The 14,950-nt window shown below is 63.7% G+C and overlaps 4 protein-coding genes across 4 annotated transcripts; all 4 read left to right on the top strand.

Annotated features, from left to right (window-relative positions):
• Positions 1-809: 809 nt before the first annotated feature.
• MNEG_7097 (putative LEC14B like protein) lies at positions 810-2,913 on the top strand (the record flags this gene model as incomplete). The annotated part of the gene is made up of 6 exons (XM_014044433.1): positions 810-845; positions 1,092-1,195; positions 1,434-1,573; positions 1,851-1,944; positions 2,331-2,418; positions 2,710-2,913. 6 exons carry the CDS (start codon positions 810-812, stop codon positions 2,911-2,913), a joined length of 666 nt encoding a protein of 221 aa, XP_013899887.1.
• A 1,798-nt stretch (positions 2,914-4,711) lies between these two features.
• On the top strand, positions 4,712-6,651 carry MNEG_7096 (Phosphatidylinositol transfer protein CSR1; the record flags this gene model as incomplete). Its single annotated transcript, XM_014044432.1, has 6 exons — positions 4,712-4,803; positions 4,976-5,041; positions 5,300-5,424; positions 5,676-5,862; positions 6,226-6,294; positions 6,552-6,651. The coding sequence occupies 6 exons, from the start codon at positions 4,712-4,714 to the stop codon at positions 6,649-6,651; spliced, it is 639 nt and encodes a 212-aa protein (XP_013899886.1).
• Positions 6,652-7,450: 799 nt separating this feature from the next.
• MNEG_7095 (hypothetical protein) lies at positions 7,451-10,343 on the top strand (the record flags this gene model as incomplete). Its single annotated transcript, XM_014044431.1, has 3 exons — positions 7,451-9,214; positions 9,510-9,579; positions 9,937-10,343. 3 exons carry the CDS (start codon positions 7,451-7,453, stop codon positions 10,341-10,343), a joined length of 2,241 nt encoding a protein of 746 aa, XP_013899885.1.
• A 903-nt stretch (positions 10,344-11,246) lies between these two features.
• Positions 11,247-13,313, top strand: MNEG_7094 (hypothetical protein; the record flags this gene model as incomplete). The annotated part of the gene is made up of 2 exons (XM_014044430.1): positions 11,247-13,013; positions 13,207-13,313. Coding segments are annotated over 2 exons (1,874 nt in total), but the record flags the coding sequence as incomplete, so codon positions are not given.
• Between the last annotated feature and the right edge of the window lie 1,637 nt (positions 13,314-14,950).

The raw sequence follows: 14,950 nt of genomic DNA, 5'->3' as shown, positions 1-14,950 counted from the left end.
CCCGCCGCCCGGCCGTCGCAGCCCGCTTCAACCAACAACGATTCCGCAACATCATTGTCAAATGTCAAGAAAGAGCCTCCAGCCGCCAGGCAGCAACCACCACGCGCATGCTCGGTCCCTCTCACCACTCTGCGGGCCACCCGCGACCGCCGCTCGCACGGTCCTGCCCCAAATCCCCCAGCCGCCCATGGCCGCGCGCTCTCCGCGGCAACCTCACCCCACGCCGCTTTATTTCGAGCCCCGCGAAATGAACATGCCCGTCCCGCCTCCACTCCCCCCTCCCCCGCGTGCCCCAGGAACGAATGACAGGAGTGTCAATGTGTATAATGTCGAGACCAAGAGGACGACCTCGCGCCTCATGGGCCACAACGATGACGTCAATGCGGGTGGGGTGGGGTGGGGTGGGACGGGGTGGCGCGCTGCTTGGATTGGGGTGTGAATTGGGGGCACCGAGCCTCATCAGGCAACCGCTCAGGGGCACGTGCCTGCCGCTGATTTGGTGCCGCATGTGAAGAGAGGGTGGCGACATCTGCTTGGGGTTGCGTGGGGTGGGGGCCGAGGTGGTATGCATGGCGGGTTGATGTGTCATTGCGCAATGCGGGCCTGTCCTCCTGGAACAACGCTGCCCAAACTGGTGATGAACGTGGCTTCTGCAACGATGTCAGAGGTCAATCAGTACAATCAGCGTATCGAGCTTGAGGGGAATGACATACCTGATGTGTGGTGTCATCAATCGATTTTGCCGCCATCATGCGCATGTCCCCCCCCCCACCCCCCAACCAGTGTGCTACCTGGAGGAGGGCCCCAACATGATCGCCAGCGGCAGCGACGACTCCACCATCAAGGTGACCAGCCACGGGCGTAACCCGCGATCTGGTCACCCGATGATCTAACGAATTGGTCCCTGGCAAGGGGCCTCTTGGTTTAGGCCGGGGTCCTTGCCCAGGCTTGCGGCCCAGTGGTGCCTGCTTGGATCCCTGTGTTCTGGGGGGGGGGGGGTGTACTGGATACTGTGAGTTTGCAAGCTCACAATTTTGTCAGATAAGTAAACCCCGCCTCTCATCATTCGGCTACGCGTCCCCCGGCCGCAGGTCTGGGACCGGCGGCTGGCGGGCACCTCGTGCCGCCGCCCCGTGGGCATCCTGCTGGGCCACACGGAGGGCCTCACGCACCTCTCGGCGCGCGGCGACGGCAGGTGCGCCGCTCTCTTTAGCCCCCCTCCCCTCTCCTCGTCCTGGGGTGGGCTCCTGCATTCCTGAGTGCGGCGACGCGACTTTTTGACTCATCTCAGCAGTGCGTGCCCCGCATACATGCATCGGAATCCAACCCAAAGTCTTCACAGGATCAAGCCCTGCACACTATCATCGATCACCACCTTTGGGTGGGCCCGAGCGCCACAACGCACCGCACTTTTGAAACTTTCAAACCAACAGGTACCTGCTGTCGAACGCGAAGGACCAGACCGCGCGGCTCTGGGACGTGCGGCGCATGCGGACGCCGCAGGAGGCGCGGTCGCTGCCGCCGGCGTCGTTCCCGCGGCAGTCCTTTGACTACCGCTGGCAGGGCTACCCAGGTGCGCCCACTGGTCAACCAAATTTGCACAGATTAGCTTCTCTTCGTTTGCGAGCAGCCTGTTCAGGTCGCGTTGCCTCACAGCGCGGTGCTACAGGGAACTCTTGACATGGGACGCCCCTTGTGACTGGGCTGCCCCTGCCTGCACAAGCCCATGGACCCTTCAGCTGCCGCTCCGCACGGCTCCCTTGGTTGGATCAGCACCTGTGCCACGCGCCAGCGGCAGCCAAAACGTAGCTGTCGGCTGACTCTTCCTTGACCCCCCTCCCTCCCTCCAGCCGCTGGCTATGAGGTCAAGCACCCTCATGACAGCAGCGTCCAGACGTACCGCGGCCACAAGGTGCTGCAGACGCTTATACGCGCCTACTTCAGGTGAGTATTGGGCTTGCGGGGGTGCGAGTGTGCGTATGCACGTGCGTGCGTGTGTGTGTGTGTGTGTGTGTGTGTGTGTGTGTGTGTGTGTGTGTGTGTGCGCGCGCGTGTGCGTGCGCCTGTGTGCGCACGCGTCTCTCGCTCCTGAGCGTATGCAATCTAAACAAGCGGGTCGAATCAGGAATGTTATGTGCACTGATTTTATTTTTTGAATGGTGCGGCAGGGGTTGGGGCCGGCAGGCGGGCTGCCAGCAGGCTCACGGCCCCAATTGAGCCTTCCCAGGCCCCCACCTCGGCGCTGTCAAGGCGCCCCTTGCTGCCAACCTTCACCACCCGTTATCAACCCTCCTCCCACACGCGCACCCTCCGTTGCCGCCTGCCCTCAGCCCCGCCCACAGCACAGGGCAGCGCTACGTCTACTCGGGGTCCTCCTGTGGCAGCGTCTTCGTGTGGGACCTCGTCACAGCACGCCAGGTGCGGCAACGGCGCGCACCCGCCGCCCCCGCCCGCCTGTCCTGCATTGCTGGTTTTGCAGCCGGCTTGCTGCGGCACACTGGCTGCTGGTCGCGCCACAGCAGGCTTGATGATCTTTGACCAGGTTTGACCCAGCCGGCGTCGCCCCCAAATCTCTGCAAATCCTTTAAGGGTATGCACCAGCCCAGCCCCCGCCACCAGCAGCGGCTCCGCAACCCCTTCTCCCCCTCATCATTGCACCCTCCCCCTCCCCAGCCCTGAAAACGCACCACCCCACCTGCCGCGCGTCAGGTGGCCGTGCTGCACCACCATCGCGAGATCGTGCGCGACTGCAGCTGGCACCCGCACGAGCCGGAGCTGGTGTCCGTGTCATGGGACGGCACGGTGGTGCAGTGGGACGCCGCGGCGCCGGGGGCAGGGCCGGCGGACAGCGCCGAGGCCGCGCTGCGCCGCGAGGCGGCCGGCTACGGCGACAGGTTTGACGGCATGTACTGAGACGCGGCGCCGCGGCGCCTTGATGCGCGCCGCGTCGTCGGCAAGAAGGGGGCGCCGGCGCGCGCAAAGGGCGCGACGGGCACGCTGCGCTGTGGCGGATGGCGGCGGCCGGCGGCGCCGTGGGCCGAGCTGGCAGCTCTGCCTCTGCGCGCAAGGTTTCAGGGCTTGAAATGCACTTAGGTGCAAGGCTTGATTGTTGTGTTTTTCAGGAAGCTTCTACCCCTCATCGGTAGGCGCGCGCCAGGACGCACCTGTTGGGCTGCTGCGGCGTGTGAAGCCAAGCCGCCCTTATTCGGGCTGTTTTGCGCGACGTTTGAGCATCTGCGGGCTTGCGACACAGGCACGGCGCGCTTCAATCGTCCCCCGAACCGGCTTCGTGGGTGCCGTTGCTGCTTGCAGCGCAAGTCTTTTTCGCGCAGGTTGGCTGGTCACTGAATATTGCCCAGCAGTGTCGAGCATACAGGCCGCGCGTTGGCGGCCGCGCTGCATTCCGTTAGCGTCGACCCCAGGCGTCCTGCCGGCCGCAGCTCTGTTGTACCCTTTGTACATGAATGGCTCGCTGCTGGCGGCCCTTTCATATAACATTGTCAACCGGTCTGCCCAGAGCCACAGAAGGCTCCATGCAACCCATTGTTCAGGCATTCATGCTGCTGGGCAGCCAGGCGTGTTGTGTTTGTATTTTACCGTGTACATGTTGGACGATTCCAACATGTACACGGTACATGTTGGACAATTTGCTGCCGGGTGGTATTAGTTGTTGGGATGCGCAAGTCATTCCGTGCTGTACATAGCATCATTCACGCCTCTGTAATCAAGCATCATGTTGTAGTCCAATGCATGTGCACTCGTGGGACAAGGGTTGATGATGGGTGTGAAGGTGTGGGGCCCAACATGCGGCGCCAGGTTGCGCTTTTGCACGAGAGTGCCGATTGGCTGGCGCAGTGCTTGGCAGCAACTCTACATCCAAGGAGGAAGGCTTGTGAGACTCCCAACTGCTGCGCCCTGATGGGGCCAGCAGGGTCACGTGCAGGACCCTTGACCACCCAATCAATTCGGTCAACACCGGAGTGTCCGTCACCCACCCCCTCTGATCTGCCCAAACTTTTGCTTGATTGCCGGCACTTCTTGACTGCTAGCCGCGCTGTCAGCGCAACGCGGCTACACCAGCATTTGGCACACCTGCACATTGCACGCAGCACAGCATGCTGCACAGCATCTGGAGTGCAGGAGTTGGCTCTCTGTCCGTGGAAGCACGGCGCAATTGTTCTTCAAATGGTTGAAAAGCGCATTGTTTCAACTGGTTTGGCACTAATTTAGACAGTAGGATTGCAAGATCAATCTACCCAGGCGTTTCGCATCCGTGCTTCTTCGCCCATTTGAGCCCGTTCAGCGGCTACACAGCCACACGCCAACATGCATCTACATGGCATTCAGCGGCTGGCCACCAGGGCACCTCGCGCCGTTTCGCATGGTCGCCCCGCCCTCTTTGCGGGATCCGCCCGCCGCAGCTTTGCTTGCCGCGCAGCTCCGTCGGCCGACTCATCGGTGGAGTCGCCGCCCGGCCTGCGGCCGGAACCATGGACGGGTGGCCCCGAGCAGCAGCAGGCAAGGCGCAGGGCTTGCACTTGCAGCCTCACCTGGGATATGCCAAGGCAGTGGGCTTCCCGCCAATTCGTTTGACAGTCATTTGGAGTGATCGACCCATGCGCGCCCCCACCCCACCTCCGCCCGTGGAAAGCACATCAACCCCTCTGCCGCCATGCCGCTCCATGCGCCATCCATGCCCCATGCATGCGCCATGCAGGCCCTGGCAGAGCTCAGGGAGCGCATGCAGAGGTCACCCCTGGGTTGCCCGGACGACGAGACCCTTAAATGGTACCTCCGTGACAGGTGCGGGCCGGCGCCCGGCCGGTTGACGCGCCCCGCCGCTTCTACCATGCCCACACTTGAAGCTGCCGCCGGCCCGGCCAAAGCCTGTCGAACCGTGGCCATCCATGATCAAATGCTGCGGTATGAAGCTGGAACGTGTTGTTTTGAGTTTCCCGCCTGTTTCACACCACAGGTACTTCAAAGTGGAGGACGCAGAGGCCAAGCTCACGTCGATGCTGAAGTGGCGGCAGGACGAGAAGTGAGGGCCCATGGGCGGGACCCACACCTGCTGCCCTGCGTTGCCTGTCCTGCACCCTGTCTCACCGCCTCATCATCGCACCTCAGCCATCCTGCCGTCCTCTCGGCGCATCTGATGCATTTTTGAACAAAGCGACGGGCATACATCAGCATGTCCTCACGCCCCGTTGCCTTCCGGCTGGCGTGTCTGCTCGTCTGCTGCATCTGCTTTGTTGTTGACCACATCTCCCCCTGTTGACCCACGCCTTTGTCCCTTAAGGATCGACCAGCTGGACCTGTCCCTGGTCCAGGCGGAGCTCGCCACCGGCAAGGCCGAGGTGCACGAGCACACCGACAAGTTTGGACGGCCCGTCGTCATCATCCGCGTCACAAAGCACGTCATTGGTGAGCACAGGGGGGCGTTAATTTGTAAGTGTGCGTGCGTCCGTGCATGTGTATGTGCATGTGTGTGTGTGTGTTTGTGTGTGTGTGTGTGTTTGTATGTGTGTGTGTGCATTTGCGTACATGCAGACGTGTGTGTTTGTTATGTGTGCAGAGCGAGCAGTCGAGGGGGTATCACTTTCCTGGACAGCAAAAGCAGGGCCCCATAATATCGAAAAGTCTCACTGCCGCCCCACCTCTTTGCCACCCACCAGGCGAGTTCCCCCTGTCAGAGAGCAAGCGCCTCTGCGCCCACGTTCTCGACAACGCCGTCGCGTCGCTGCCGCCCGGCGGGGAGCAGATCATGGGCATATTCGACCTGAAGGGCTTTGAGCTGCGCAACGCCGACCTCCAATTCGCAGCATTCCTCGTGGAGGCTTTCTTTGAGTACTACCCCCGCAGGTCCGAGGTTACTGAAAAGGGGGGGCATGAGAACTTTGGTGTCGTTGGGTGCAGCCTGCTGTGGCAGCATTTACTCAACCCGAGGTGGTGGCGGTGCCGATGTCGTCATGCACGCTGGGCTTGTTGTCGCGGCAGCTGACGCGCCCCTGGCTGACAATTTTTTTTTCATTGTGCCTGCGTTGAGTCGTGGCTAGAGAGGGGTTTGAGGCGCCAGGTGCGCATGCGAGTCGCAGGGAAGGTGGAGCGCTGCGGCTGCATCACCTTGGGAGACCCCTGCAGTCGGCTTTGCTGCTGTCTGGGCATGGGTTTGGAACTGGATGCCAGAATAAACTTGCGCCTGCTGGACCCGCTCCACCCGCACAGGATGGGCCAGGTGCTCATGGTGGACGCGCCCTGGATCTTCCAGCCCAGCTGGGCGGTCATCAAGCCCCTGTGAGCCCCACCACGCGCCGCCTGGCGCGCATCCGGCCCTGTCGGCTGCTTGCGCGCGTGCGGCGCCTGCCTAGCCAAATTATCAATAGCGCGCAGCCTCCGGTGTGCTTCCTCTGCGCTGCGTTGTTTCAGACTTCATCCCTGCTGCGCCAGCTTCCCCTGGCTTGGCCCCGCCCATGCTTGCCCCGTCGCCCCCCTTTGAGCATCGCGCGCCGCTCACCCCCAACCCACGCGCCCCCCAAACCCAACGCCACCAGACTCCGCAAGTACTCAGCCCTGGTGCGCTTTGTGGACCGGCCCACACTGCAGCGGGAGTATTTCGAGGCGGGGAAGCTGCCTCAGGACCTGCAAGTATGAACCACTGGCTGCAGTCCTGGTACTGTAACTTGTACCTGCTTGATGACAAATGTGGGCAGGCCAGGCAGGAATGTCACGAGGCCATGAATGGCTGCCAGATAATTTCTGCGGGGCATGTGATAGCAGCAGGCCTGTCCAACGTGAGCTGGGGGTCAGATTTATGTCAGGATGAGGTGCCAAAACGACGAGTTGGTCTGCGCAGCACGGGCCAACAAATGTGGTAAACTATTCCTGTTTATATAGGCAACTTTGATTGAGTGAACTGGCACACGAGCATCCGGCAAGGCGGCAAGCATCCAGCAAGCCGTTCAGCGTCCGGCAAGCGGCGTGACAAATCCTGAACACCACCATGCGAGCACAGGCAAGCTCACCCCGGATGGCACCCCGACCGCGCACCTTCAAGTTGTAGACTGCTAATCCACCCGTAGAGCAAATATTGAACGTTATGAGGTGTTTCCTTGCGTCGCATAAGATCGGTGGCTGCGTGGCTCCCAGCCCGGCTGCACTGTTTGTGGAAATCACGGCGGGGCCAAAGCCTTGCAATCTTACGCGGATCTCAGCAAGGAGGTGCGCCGCGCAACTAAGGGTCGTGCGGCTCAATTTTTGTCTGAACCCCGGCGCAGCAGACAGCGACCGGGCGCACCAGGATGCTGAACGCTCCATTGTGCACAAGGCAACACGCTCCGTGGAGGCTGCTCACCCCCTGCCCGTCTTTGTATTCCACAAACGCACCAGCAGCAGTACTCTTTGATCCTCGGGGGGCAGTACGCGCAGCAACAGGTCGCCGGCGGGCGCCAGCATGCGGCAAGCCTTCGGCGGGGCCGAGGGTCTCTTGGCCCTGCCATTTGAGGTCCTGCAGGACATCATCACCCGCCTGCCAGACCCAGCCGCCCTCTCCGCCACCAGCAGGGCGGCACAGCGGCTGTGTGGCCAGTCTGACCTGGCGTGGTTTGCAGCGCGCCATCGCGACGCGGCGCCGGGGCGGCCATGGCAGTATGCCGCGCTCACATGGCGCCAGCTGCAGCGGCAGTCAGTGGAGGGCATTGCCCTATGGCTGCTGCGCTATGCCCGCTTTCAACAGCAGCAGCAGCAGCAGCAGCAGCAGCAGCAGCAGCAACAGCAACAGCAGCAGCAGCTTGGCGCAGAGCCAGACGTCGCAGCTGCCCAGGCGTGCCTGCTGTTGGACAACGATGCACTCGGCGCGCTGCTTGCATTATGCGGCCCCATGGCGCCGCTCCTGCTGCTGCCGTACGCAGCACAGGGCAGCGTTTGCTCGTTGCTACAGCACGCGCCGATGCAGCGCCTGCTGTGCCCGGCCGACGGCTTTGACCTGGGCGGCGGCGCGCGGCGGGTGCCTCAGAAGGCTCAGATCCTGGCTGCCGCCAAGTCGGCCCTGTTGGTAGGGCACTGGGCGGCAGCGGAGTGGTTGTGCAGTTTCCTGCGCAGTTCCCCCGAGCACGTGGAGGGTATGGCGGCGCTGCAGGTGCTGGCTGTCCGCCGCTGCCCAGCCCACATCGCGCATGCCGCGCTGGTCTGTGGGCTGCGCTGCGAGCCCGCGGCCCTGCGCCGCGCCTTCAGAGAACGCGGCACGCCAGATGTGTTCGCATTGTGCCACCAGCAGCTGACTGCCAGCCTGATGGTGCCGCTTTACCAGCAAATGGTGGAAACGGGCGTCGCTGTCAAGTTGGCCCACCGCAAAGCGAGCGCCATGGCGTGCTGGCAAGCCGCCGTGCAGCTGTGCCTGTGGGGCGTGCCCGCCGGCCCGTGGCCGGCGCTGTGCCATGTGGACGTGCAGGAGAAGCTTCTCGATCTCTCGACCAGCGACTATCCAGCTGTTGTCCCGCGAGTTGGGGAGCTGATCGCGGGCGCAGCCGTGGCGGCGGCGGTTGCGGATCACCCGATTCTGCTTGACCGTATCTTGATGCGCCTGCCGGATTGGCTGGCGGCGCGCGGCAAGGGCCTGCAGCACGCGCAGGCGCTGGCTGACGCGGTCTGCCGCCTCACCAGCGACGACGGCGCCGGCTCCACTGGCTGGGGCGACCCCGAAAGCTGGGACAAGGGCCTGCCCCCGCTGGCGCCCGCGGCGTTGTTTGCTGCTCTCGACAAAATATGGGCGGCGGCGAGGCGAGGCGGCATCCGGATCGGGCTGCTGCAAGCGGTGGTGGCGGCGGCGGCTTCCTCGTCAGGGGCCGCCCCGCACCCTGTGACGATGTCGATGGCCGGACGCGCGTGGCTGGTGCCTCACCTCTCGCGCGCCGGCCTGCGGCTTGGCGTGCTCGACGCCCAGCCTTCTATGTCGGCGCTGCGTCGCCAGCTGGCAGGGTGCAGCTTTGGCGGCGTGGGATACCAGTATGAGCGCAATGGCATGTCGGGTGCGGTCCTGGAAAAGGAGGTGGATAACATGGCTTATGCCTACTACAACGCCATCAAGGACACCGGCAGCCGGCTCGTGAAGCTTCCACGCGACGAGCGGCTGCAGCTGGCCGTCATGCGCGCCGTGCGGCGCGGCCGGCCCTGTGACGTTGTTCGTGCGCTGCAGGAGCAGTGGGACATTGAGAGACAGGTGGGCTGGGAGCAAAGGTTGTCACATTCGCATGCGAACAGGCATGGCCAAATAAAGAGCTACACTAGCATGCGTGCGCATGCATGCACGCGGGCCAGGTGAGCTAGGAGCAAAGATTGTCACACTCGCATGCAGACAGGCATGGCCAAACATGAAAAAATTCGCGCGCGCTCGCGCGCACGCACACACACACACACACACACACACACACACACACACACACACACACACACACGCACACGCACACGCGCGCGTGTCCGAAACTCTTATCGCCCGTGCATCATCCTGACCGCAGGTGCTTGACGCACTGCAGGTGGCGGCACTGGAAGAGGCCGACGAATTGGAGGACGAGGCGCCGCCCGAAGGTGCCCCCGGATTTGACCCAGAGCACCCTGCTTGGCATGAGTGGGTCGAGGAGCTGACAGCGATGCAGGAAAAGATCATTGCCGCGGCAGCAGCCGCAGGCGAGGCAGGCTGCACAGAAATCCTTTGGGCAGTGCTGGACAGCCCTCAGGCGCGGCACATGGCCGGGAGCGACGAGGGAAACGCCTGGGACGCGCGGCGGCTGGTCGCGCGCAGGTGCTGCACGGCCATGGACGCTGCGCTGTGCGGCGCGCTGCGCAGCGGGCATGGCGGGATCATAGATTGGCTGGGGGAGTTGGGCGCTCGGCAAGGGGTGCCCGACGTAATCCGAGGCCGGCTCCCCCCTTTGCTGCCAGCAGGCCTGTGGGTTGACAGCCTGTGCGCGCTGTTTGGCGCGCGCGTGACCGGCGGCGCCGCGCCACGGGGGCCCTTCTGCGGGTTCTGGGGCGGCGGCAGTGACGCGTTCGACCTTCTGGGGCGCGTCGTGCGCGCCTGGCCTGCAGAGGGGTGGGTGTTTGCGGAGCTGCTGCATGCAATTGACTACCCCAATGAGGTCCATGTTTGGCCTTTCCGTGCGTGCGTGTACGACGGCGAGCTGATGGCATGGCTGGCGGCGCAGGGCCACCCGCGCGAATGGGCGACGTATGTCAGGAGCTCTACGGCGGGCCAGCTTCTCACCCAGTCGGCGGGCGCGGACGCGTTCCGGGCGGCGGTCGAGTGGCTCGCGGTCGCTGAGTGGTTTCCAGACGTGGCAGCAGCTGACTGACGCCTTGCACGGTGCGTTTCTGCTGCCAGATTTGGAGCACACCTGCAAACCCTAGTGATCCAGTTGCCTGCCTCCCAAATAAATCCGCGCCATGCCAGCTTTGCAGCTACAGCTGGGTAAATGATCCTAGCTTGATAATGAAGAAGATTTACAGAAGGAGGCAGGCCAGGCAGGCGTGCAGTAAGGCCATATATTGCTGCCAGAATATCTATATGGGCGTGTAAGAGCAACACGCCTGTTCAGCCCAAGGTGACGGCCGGATGCTTGCAAGCAAGGTCAAGTTGCCAGGCACAGGAACAGGCTGGGATGTGCAGCATCGGCCAACAGATGAAGTTGGTAAGAATTTATGGTATGTTTCATGGAAGTGGTATTGCCTCTACTAGCACACGAGCGCCCGGCAAGCCGTGTGTCCTGCACACCGCCACAAGGCGAGCACGGCGGGCGGGCAAGCTCGCCCGGACAGCAGCCCGACCGCGTACCTCCTAGACCTTGTAGATTGTCGATCCGCTTTTGGTGCAGGTATCGTTTATGTTACTACCATTGTGCCATGTTTCCTTGCGTCGCATGAGATCCGTCACTGGTGCTGCTCTCACCCCGGTTAAACTGTTTGTAGAATCCAAGGCGGAGGCACTGTTTCGCGATCTTACGCGAGTATAAGCAAGGAGGCGCGAAGCGCAAGTACGGGCTGGGCAGCTCTTGTTTGAAACCCGGTGCGGCAGACAGCGGCAGAGTGTGTGTACCGGGACGCTGAACGGCTCCACCGTGCACTTGGTGGCACGCTGTGTGGAGGTTGCTCACCCCCTGCCCGTCCCTCTATTCTACCAAACACACAAGCAGCAGCAGCCTTTAAGCCTCGGGGAGCCAGACCGGGCGCGTAGCACTTGATCGCTGGTGGGCGCCGCCATGCTGCCGGCACAGGTCCTCGGCGGCGCCGAGGGTCTCTTGGACCTGCCATCTCAGGTCCTGCAGGACATCATCACCCGCCTGCCAGACCCAGCCGCCCTCTCCGCCACCAGCCGGGCGGCGCAGCGGCTGTGCGGCCAGTCTGACCTGGCGTGGTTTGCAGCGCGCCACCGAATTGCGGCGCCGGGGCGGCCATGGCAGTACGCCGCGCTCACATGGCGCCAGCTGCGGCGGCAGTCAGAGGAGGGCATTGCCCTGTGGTTGCTGCGCTATGCCCGCTTTCAACAACAGCAGCAGCAGCAGCAGCAGCAGCAACAGCAACAGCAGCAGCTTGGCGCAGAGCCAGACGTCGCAGCTGCCGAGGCGTGCCTGCTGTTGGACAACGATGCACTCGGCGCGCTGCTTGCATTATGCGGCCCCATGGCCCCGCTACTGCTGTTGCCCTATGCAGCACAGGGCAGCGTCGCGTCGCTGCTGCGACGCTGGTCGGTGCAGCGCCTGCTGTGCCCATCCGCCGGCTTTGACCTGGGCGGCGGCGCGCGGCGGGTGCCTCAGAAGGCCCAAATTTTAGCTGCCGCCAAGTCAGCCCTGCTGGTAGGGCGCTGGCTGACAGCAAAGTGGTTGTGCAGTCTGCTGCCCAGTTTCCCCTCGCACCTTGAGGGTGTGGCGGCGCTGCAGGAGCTGGCCGTCCGCCGCTGCCCAGCCCACGTCGTGAAGGCCTCGCTGGTCTGTGGGCTGCGCTGCGAGCCTGCGGCCCTGCGCCGCGCCTTCAGAGAACGCGGGGACACCGCCGACGCGCCAGATGTGTTCGCGCTGTGCCACCAGCAGCTGGCTGCCAGCCTCATGGTTACACAATATCAGGACATGGTGGAAGCAGGCACAAAGTTTTCACACCGTGAATTGAGCGCCACGACGGGCTGGCAGGCCGCCGTGCAGCTGTGCCTGTGGGGCGTGCCCGCCGGGCCGAGGCCGGCGCTGTGCCATGTGGGCGTGCAGGAGAAGCTTCTCGATCTCGCGACCAGCGACTATCCAGCTGTAGTCCCGCGAGTTGGGGAGCTGATCGCGGGCACAGCCGTGGCGGCGGCGGCTGCAGGTAAGCCGTTTCTGCTTAACCAGATCCTGATGCGCCTGCCGGATTGGCTGGCGGCGCGCGGCAAGGGCTTCCAGCACGCGCAGGCGCTGGCGCACGCGGTCTGCCGCCTCACCAGCGACGACGGCGCCGGCTCCACTGGCTGGGGCGACCCCGAAAGCTGGGACGAGGGCCTTCCCCCGCTGGCGTCCGCGGCGCTGTTCGCTGCTCTTGACAAAATATGGGCGGCAGCACGGCGAGGCGGCATCCAAATGAGGCTGCTGCAGGCGGTGGTGGCGGCAGCAGCTCCCTCGTCAGGGGCCGCCCCACACCCTATGACGATGTCGATGGCCGGACGCGCGTGGCTGGTGCCTCACCTGGCGCGTGCCGGCCTGCGGCTTGGCGTGCTCGACGCCCAGCCTTCTTTCAAGGCGCTGCGCCGCCAGCTGGCAGGGTGCAGCTTTGGCGGCGTGGGGCCTCATGACTGCGGGCCAAAGGGCGCGTGGGGCGGGGTCTTTGAAGAGGAGGTGGATAACATGGCTTATGCCTACTGTGAAGGCAGCACGAACGCCGACAGCTGGCGCCTGAACCTTCCACGCGCCGACCGGCTGCAGCTGGCCGTCATGCGCTCTGTGCGGCACGGCTGGGCCTCTGATGTCGTCCATGCGCTGGACGAGCAGTGGGACACCCAGAGCCAGGTGGGCTGGGAGTCATTCTTGTCACACTCACGTGTAATCGTGTACGGCCAGATAATGAGCTAAGCTTGCACATGCATGCGCTCGCACGCATCACACACACACACACATACAAATGCACGCACGTGCGCACACACACAATTACGCAAACTAGTGATTGAAAACCCCTCCTGGTTGCACATCATCCTGACTGCAGGCACTTGACGCGCTGCAGGCGGCAGCGCTGGCAGAAGCGGATGCGTTGGAAGACGAGGCGCCGCCCGATGGCGCCGACGACCCTGACTTGGACGATGAGCACCCTGCGTAGCAGGCGTGGGTCACGGAGCTGACAGCGTTGCAGGAAAACATCAGCGCTGCGGCGGCGGCCGCAGGCGAGGCGGGCTGCACAGAAGTGCTGCGAGCGGTGCTGGGCAGCCCGCAGGCGCTGTACATGGCCGGGAGCGACGAGGGGGACGCCTGGGACTCGCGGCGGCTGGTCGCGCGCAGATGCTGCGCGGCCGCGGACGCCGCGCTCTGTGGCGCGCTGCGCAGCGGGCACACAGGAATAATAGATTGGCTGCGGCAGTCCGGCGCTCGGCGAGAGCTGCTTGACGTGACCCGGGGCTGGCTCCAACCTGTGCTGCCGGCCGGGCTGTGGGTGGACAGCATGTGCGTGCTGTTTGGCGCCCGCGTGTGCGGCGGCGTTGTGCCGCGGGGGCCTTCCTGCGAGGCCCCGGGCCGAGGCGGTGCGTTCCCCCTGCTGCGCCGCGTCGTGCGCGCCTGACCTGCGGAGGGGTGGGCGCTTGGGGAGATGCTGCACGGATTTGACTACCCTGAGGACTGCTGCGTGTGGCCTTTCCGTGCGTGCGTCTACGACGGCGAGCTGATGGCGTGGCTGGCGGCGCAGGGCCACCCGCGCAAATGGGCGCGGTACGTCAGGAGCTCGACGGCAAACAAGCTGCTCGTGCACGCGGGGGGCGCGGACGCGTTGCGGGCGGCGGTTGAGTGGCTGGCGGTTGCTGAGTGGGTCCCGGTGTTTGACGACGCCTGACGCCCTGTTGGGGCTGTTCTGGCTGGCAGGTTCCGAGCACACCATCAGTTTTGAGCATATATGAACTTAAGCATGCTTATGATATAATTCACAACAACATGGTTGCCTGTAAAAATGTGGTCCATGCTGGGGCAGTACACAGTATATCATCTGCTGTCGGTGTGACGGCATCACGCCACATGGTGGTGATAAGTGATCAGCAACCGAAGATGTGCAGCAGCAACCAATGTGCCTGAGCAGTAATATAAATCTGTCACCACACGGTACATACATGCCTCAGCCCCTGTCTTGACTGGATTACTGCAGCAAAAATACTCCGCGTGTCAGATCGGGAGCTCAGTGACCCAGCTGGTGCTTCAATTGTTATAACTTTTAAACGTGCGCTGAGACGACAGGTGCAGCCCACCTCCTGGGTGATCTTGTGGAAGGCTGATCGTGTCATGCCATACAAGTACTATCAATCGCATTCACTGGTTCACGGTCGCTTACTACACACACTTCACACAAACGCCGACTGCCACTCTGCAGCTGAGTCGCCGGCCCCGTCCCTCGCGCATCCTCGCTCGCAGCGGAAAGCGGCAGCGGCTGCGATCCACGGCGCACGAGCGCGCGCCCCAGCACACCGCGGCAGGAGCAGCCATGGCGGGCGGCGACCGCAAGCCGCGCGGCGAGCTGGGGGAGCTAAGCGCGCAGCTGCAGGGGCTGTGCACCAAGGGGAAGCGCACGGACAAGGAGCTGTCCTCAGCCAAGCGGGAGGTCTTCAAAAAGGCAAGAGATCCGCGAGGCAGCCTCGGCAGCGTGCAAACCACGCATACCCTACACCTTGGCGCGCCGCGGGCCGCCCCACACGCGACCCCTTGCGTCCTCGCGCCGCCCCGCGTCGCGCCCCGACCCCCACACGGCCCTACCC

The sequence above is a fragment of the Monoraphidium neglectum genome (genome assembly GCF_000611645.1).
Source record: "Monoraphidium neglectum strain SAG 48.87 unplaced genomic scaffold scaffold01225, whole genome shotgun sequence".
In the NCBI taxonomy this organism is placed as follows: Eukaryota; Viridiplantae; Chlorophyta; class Chlorophyceae; order Sphaeropleales; family Selenastraceae; genus Monoraphidium; species Monoraphidium neglectum.
Note: the sequence above shows the minus strand (reverse complement) of the source record. Positions and strands in the feature narration are given on the sequence as shown.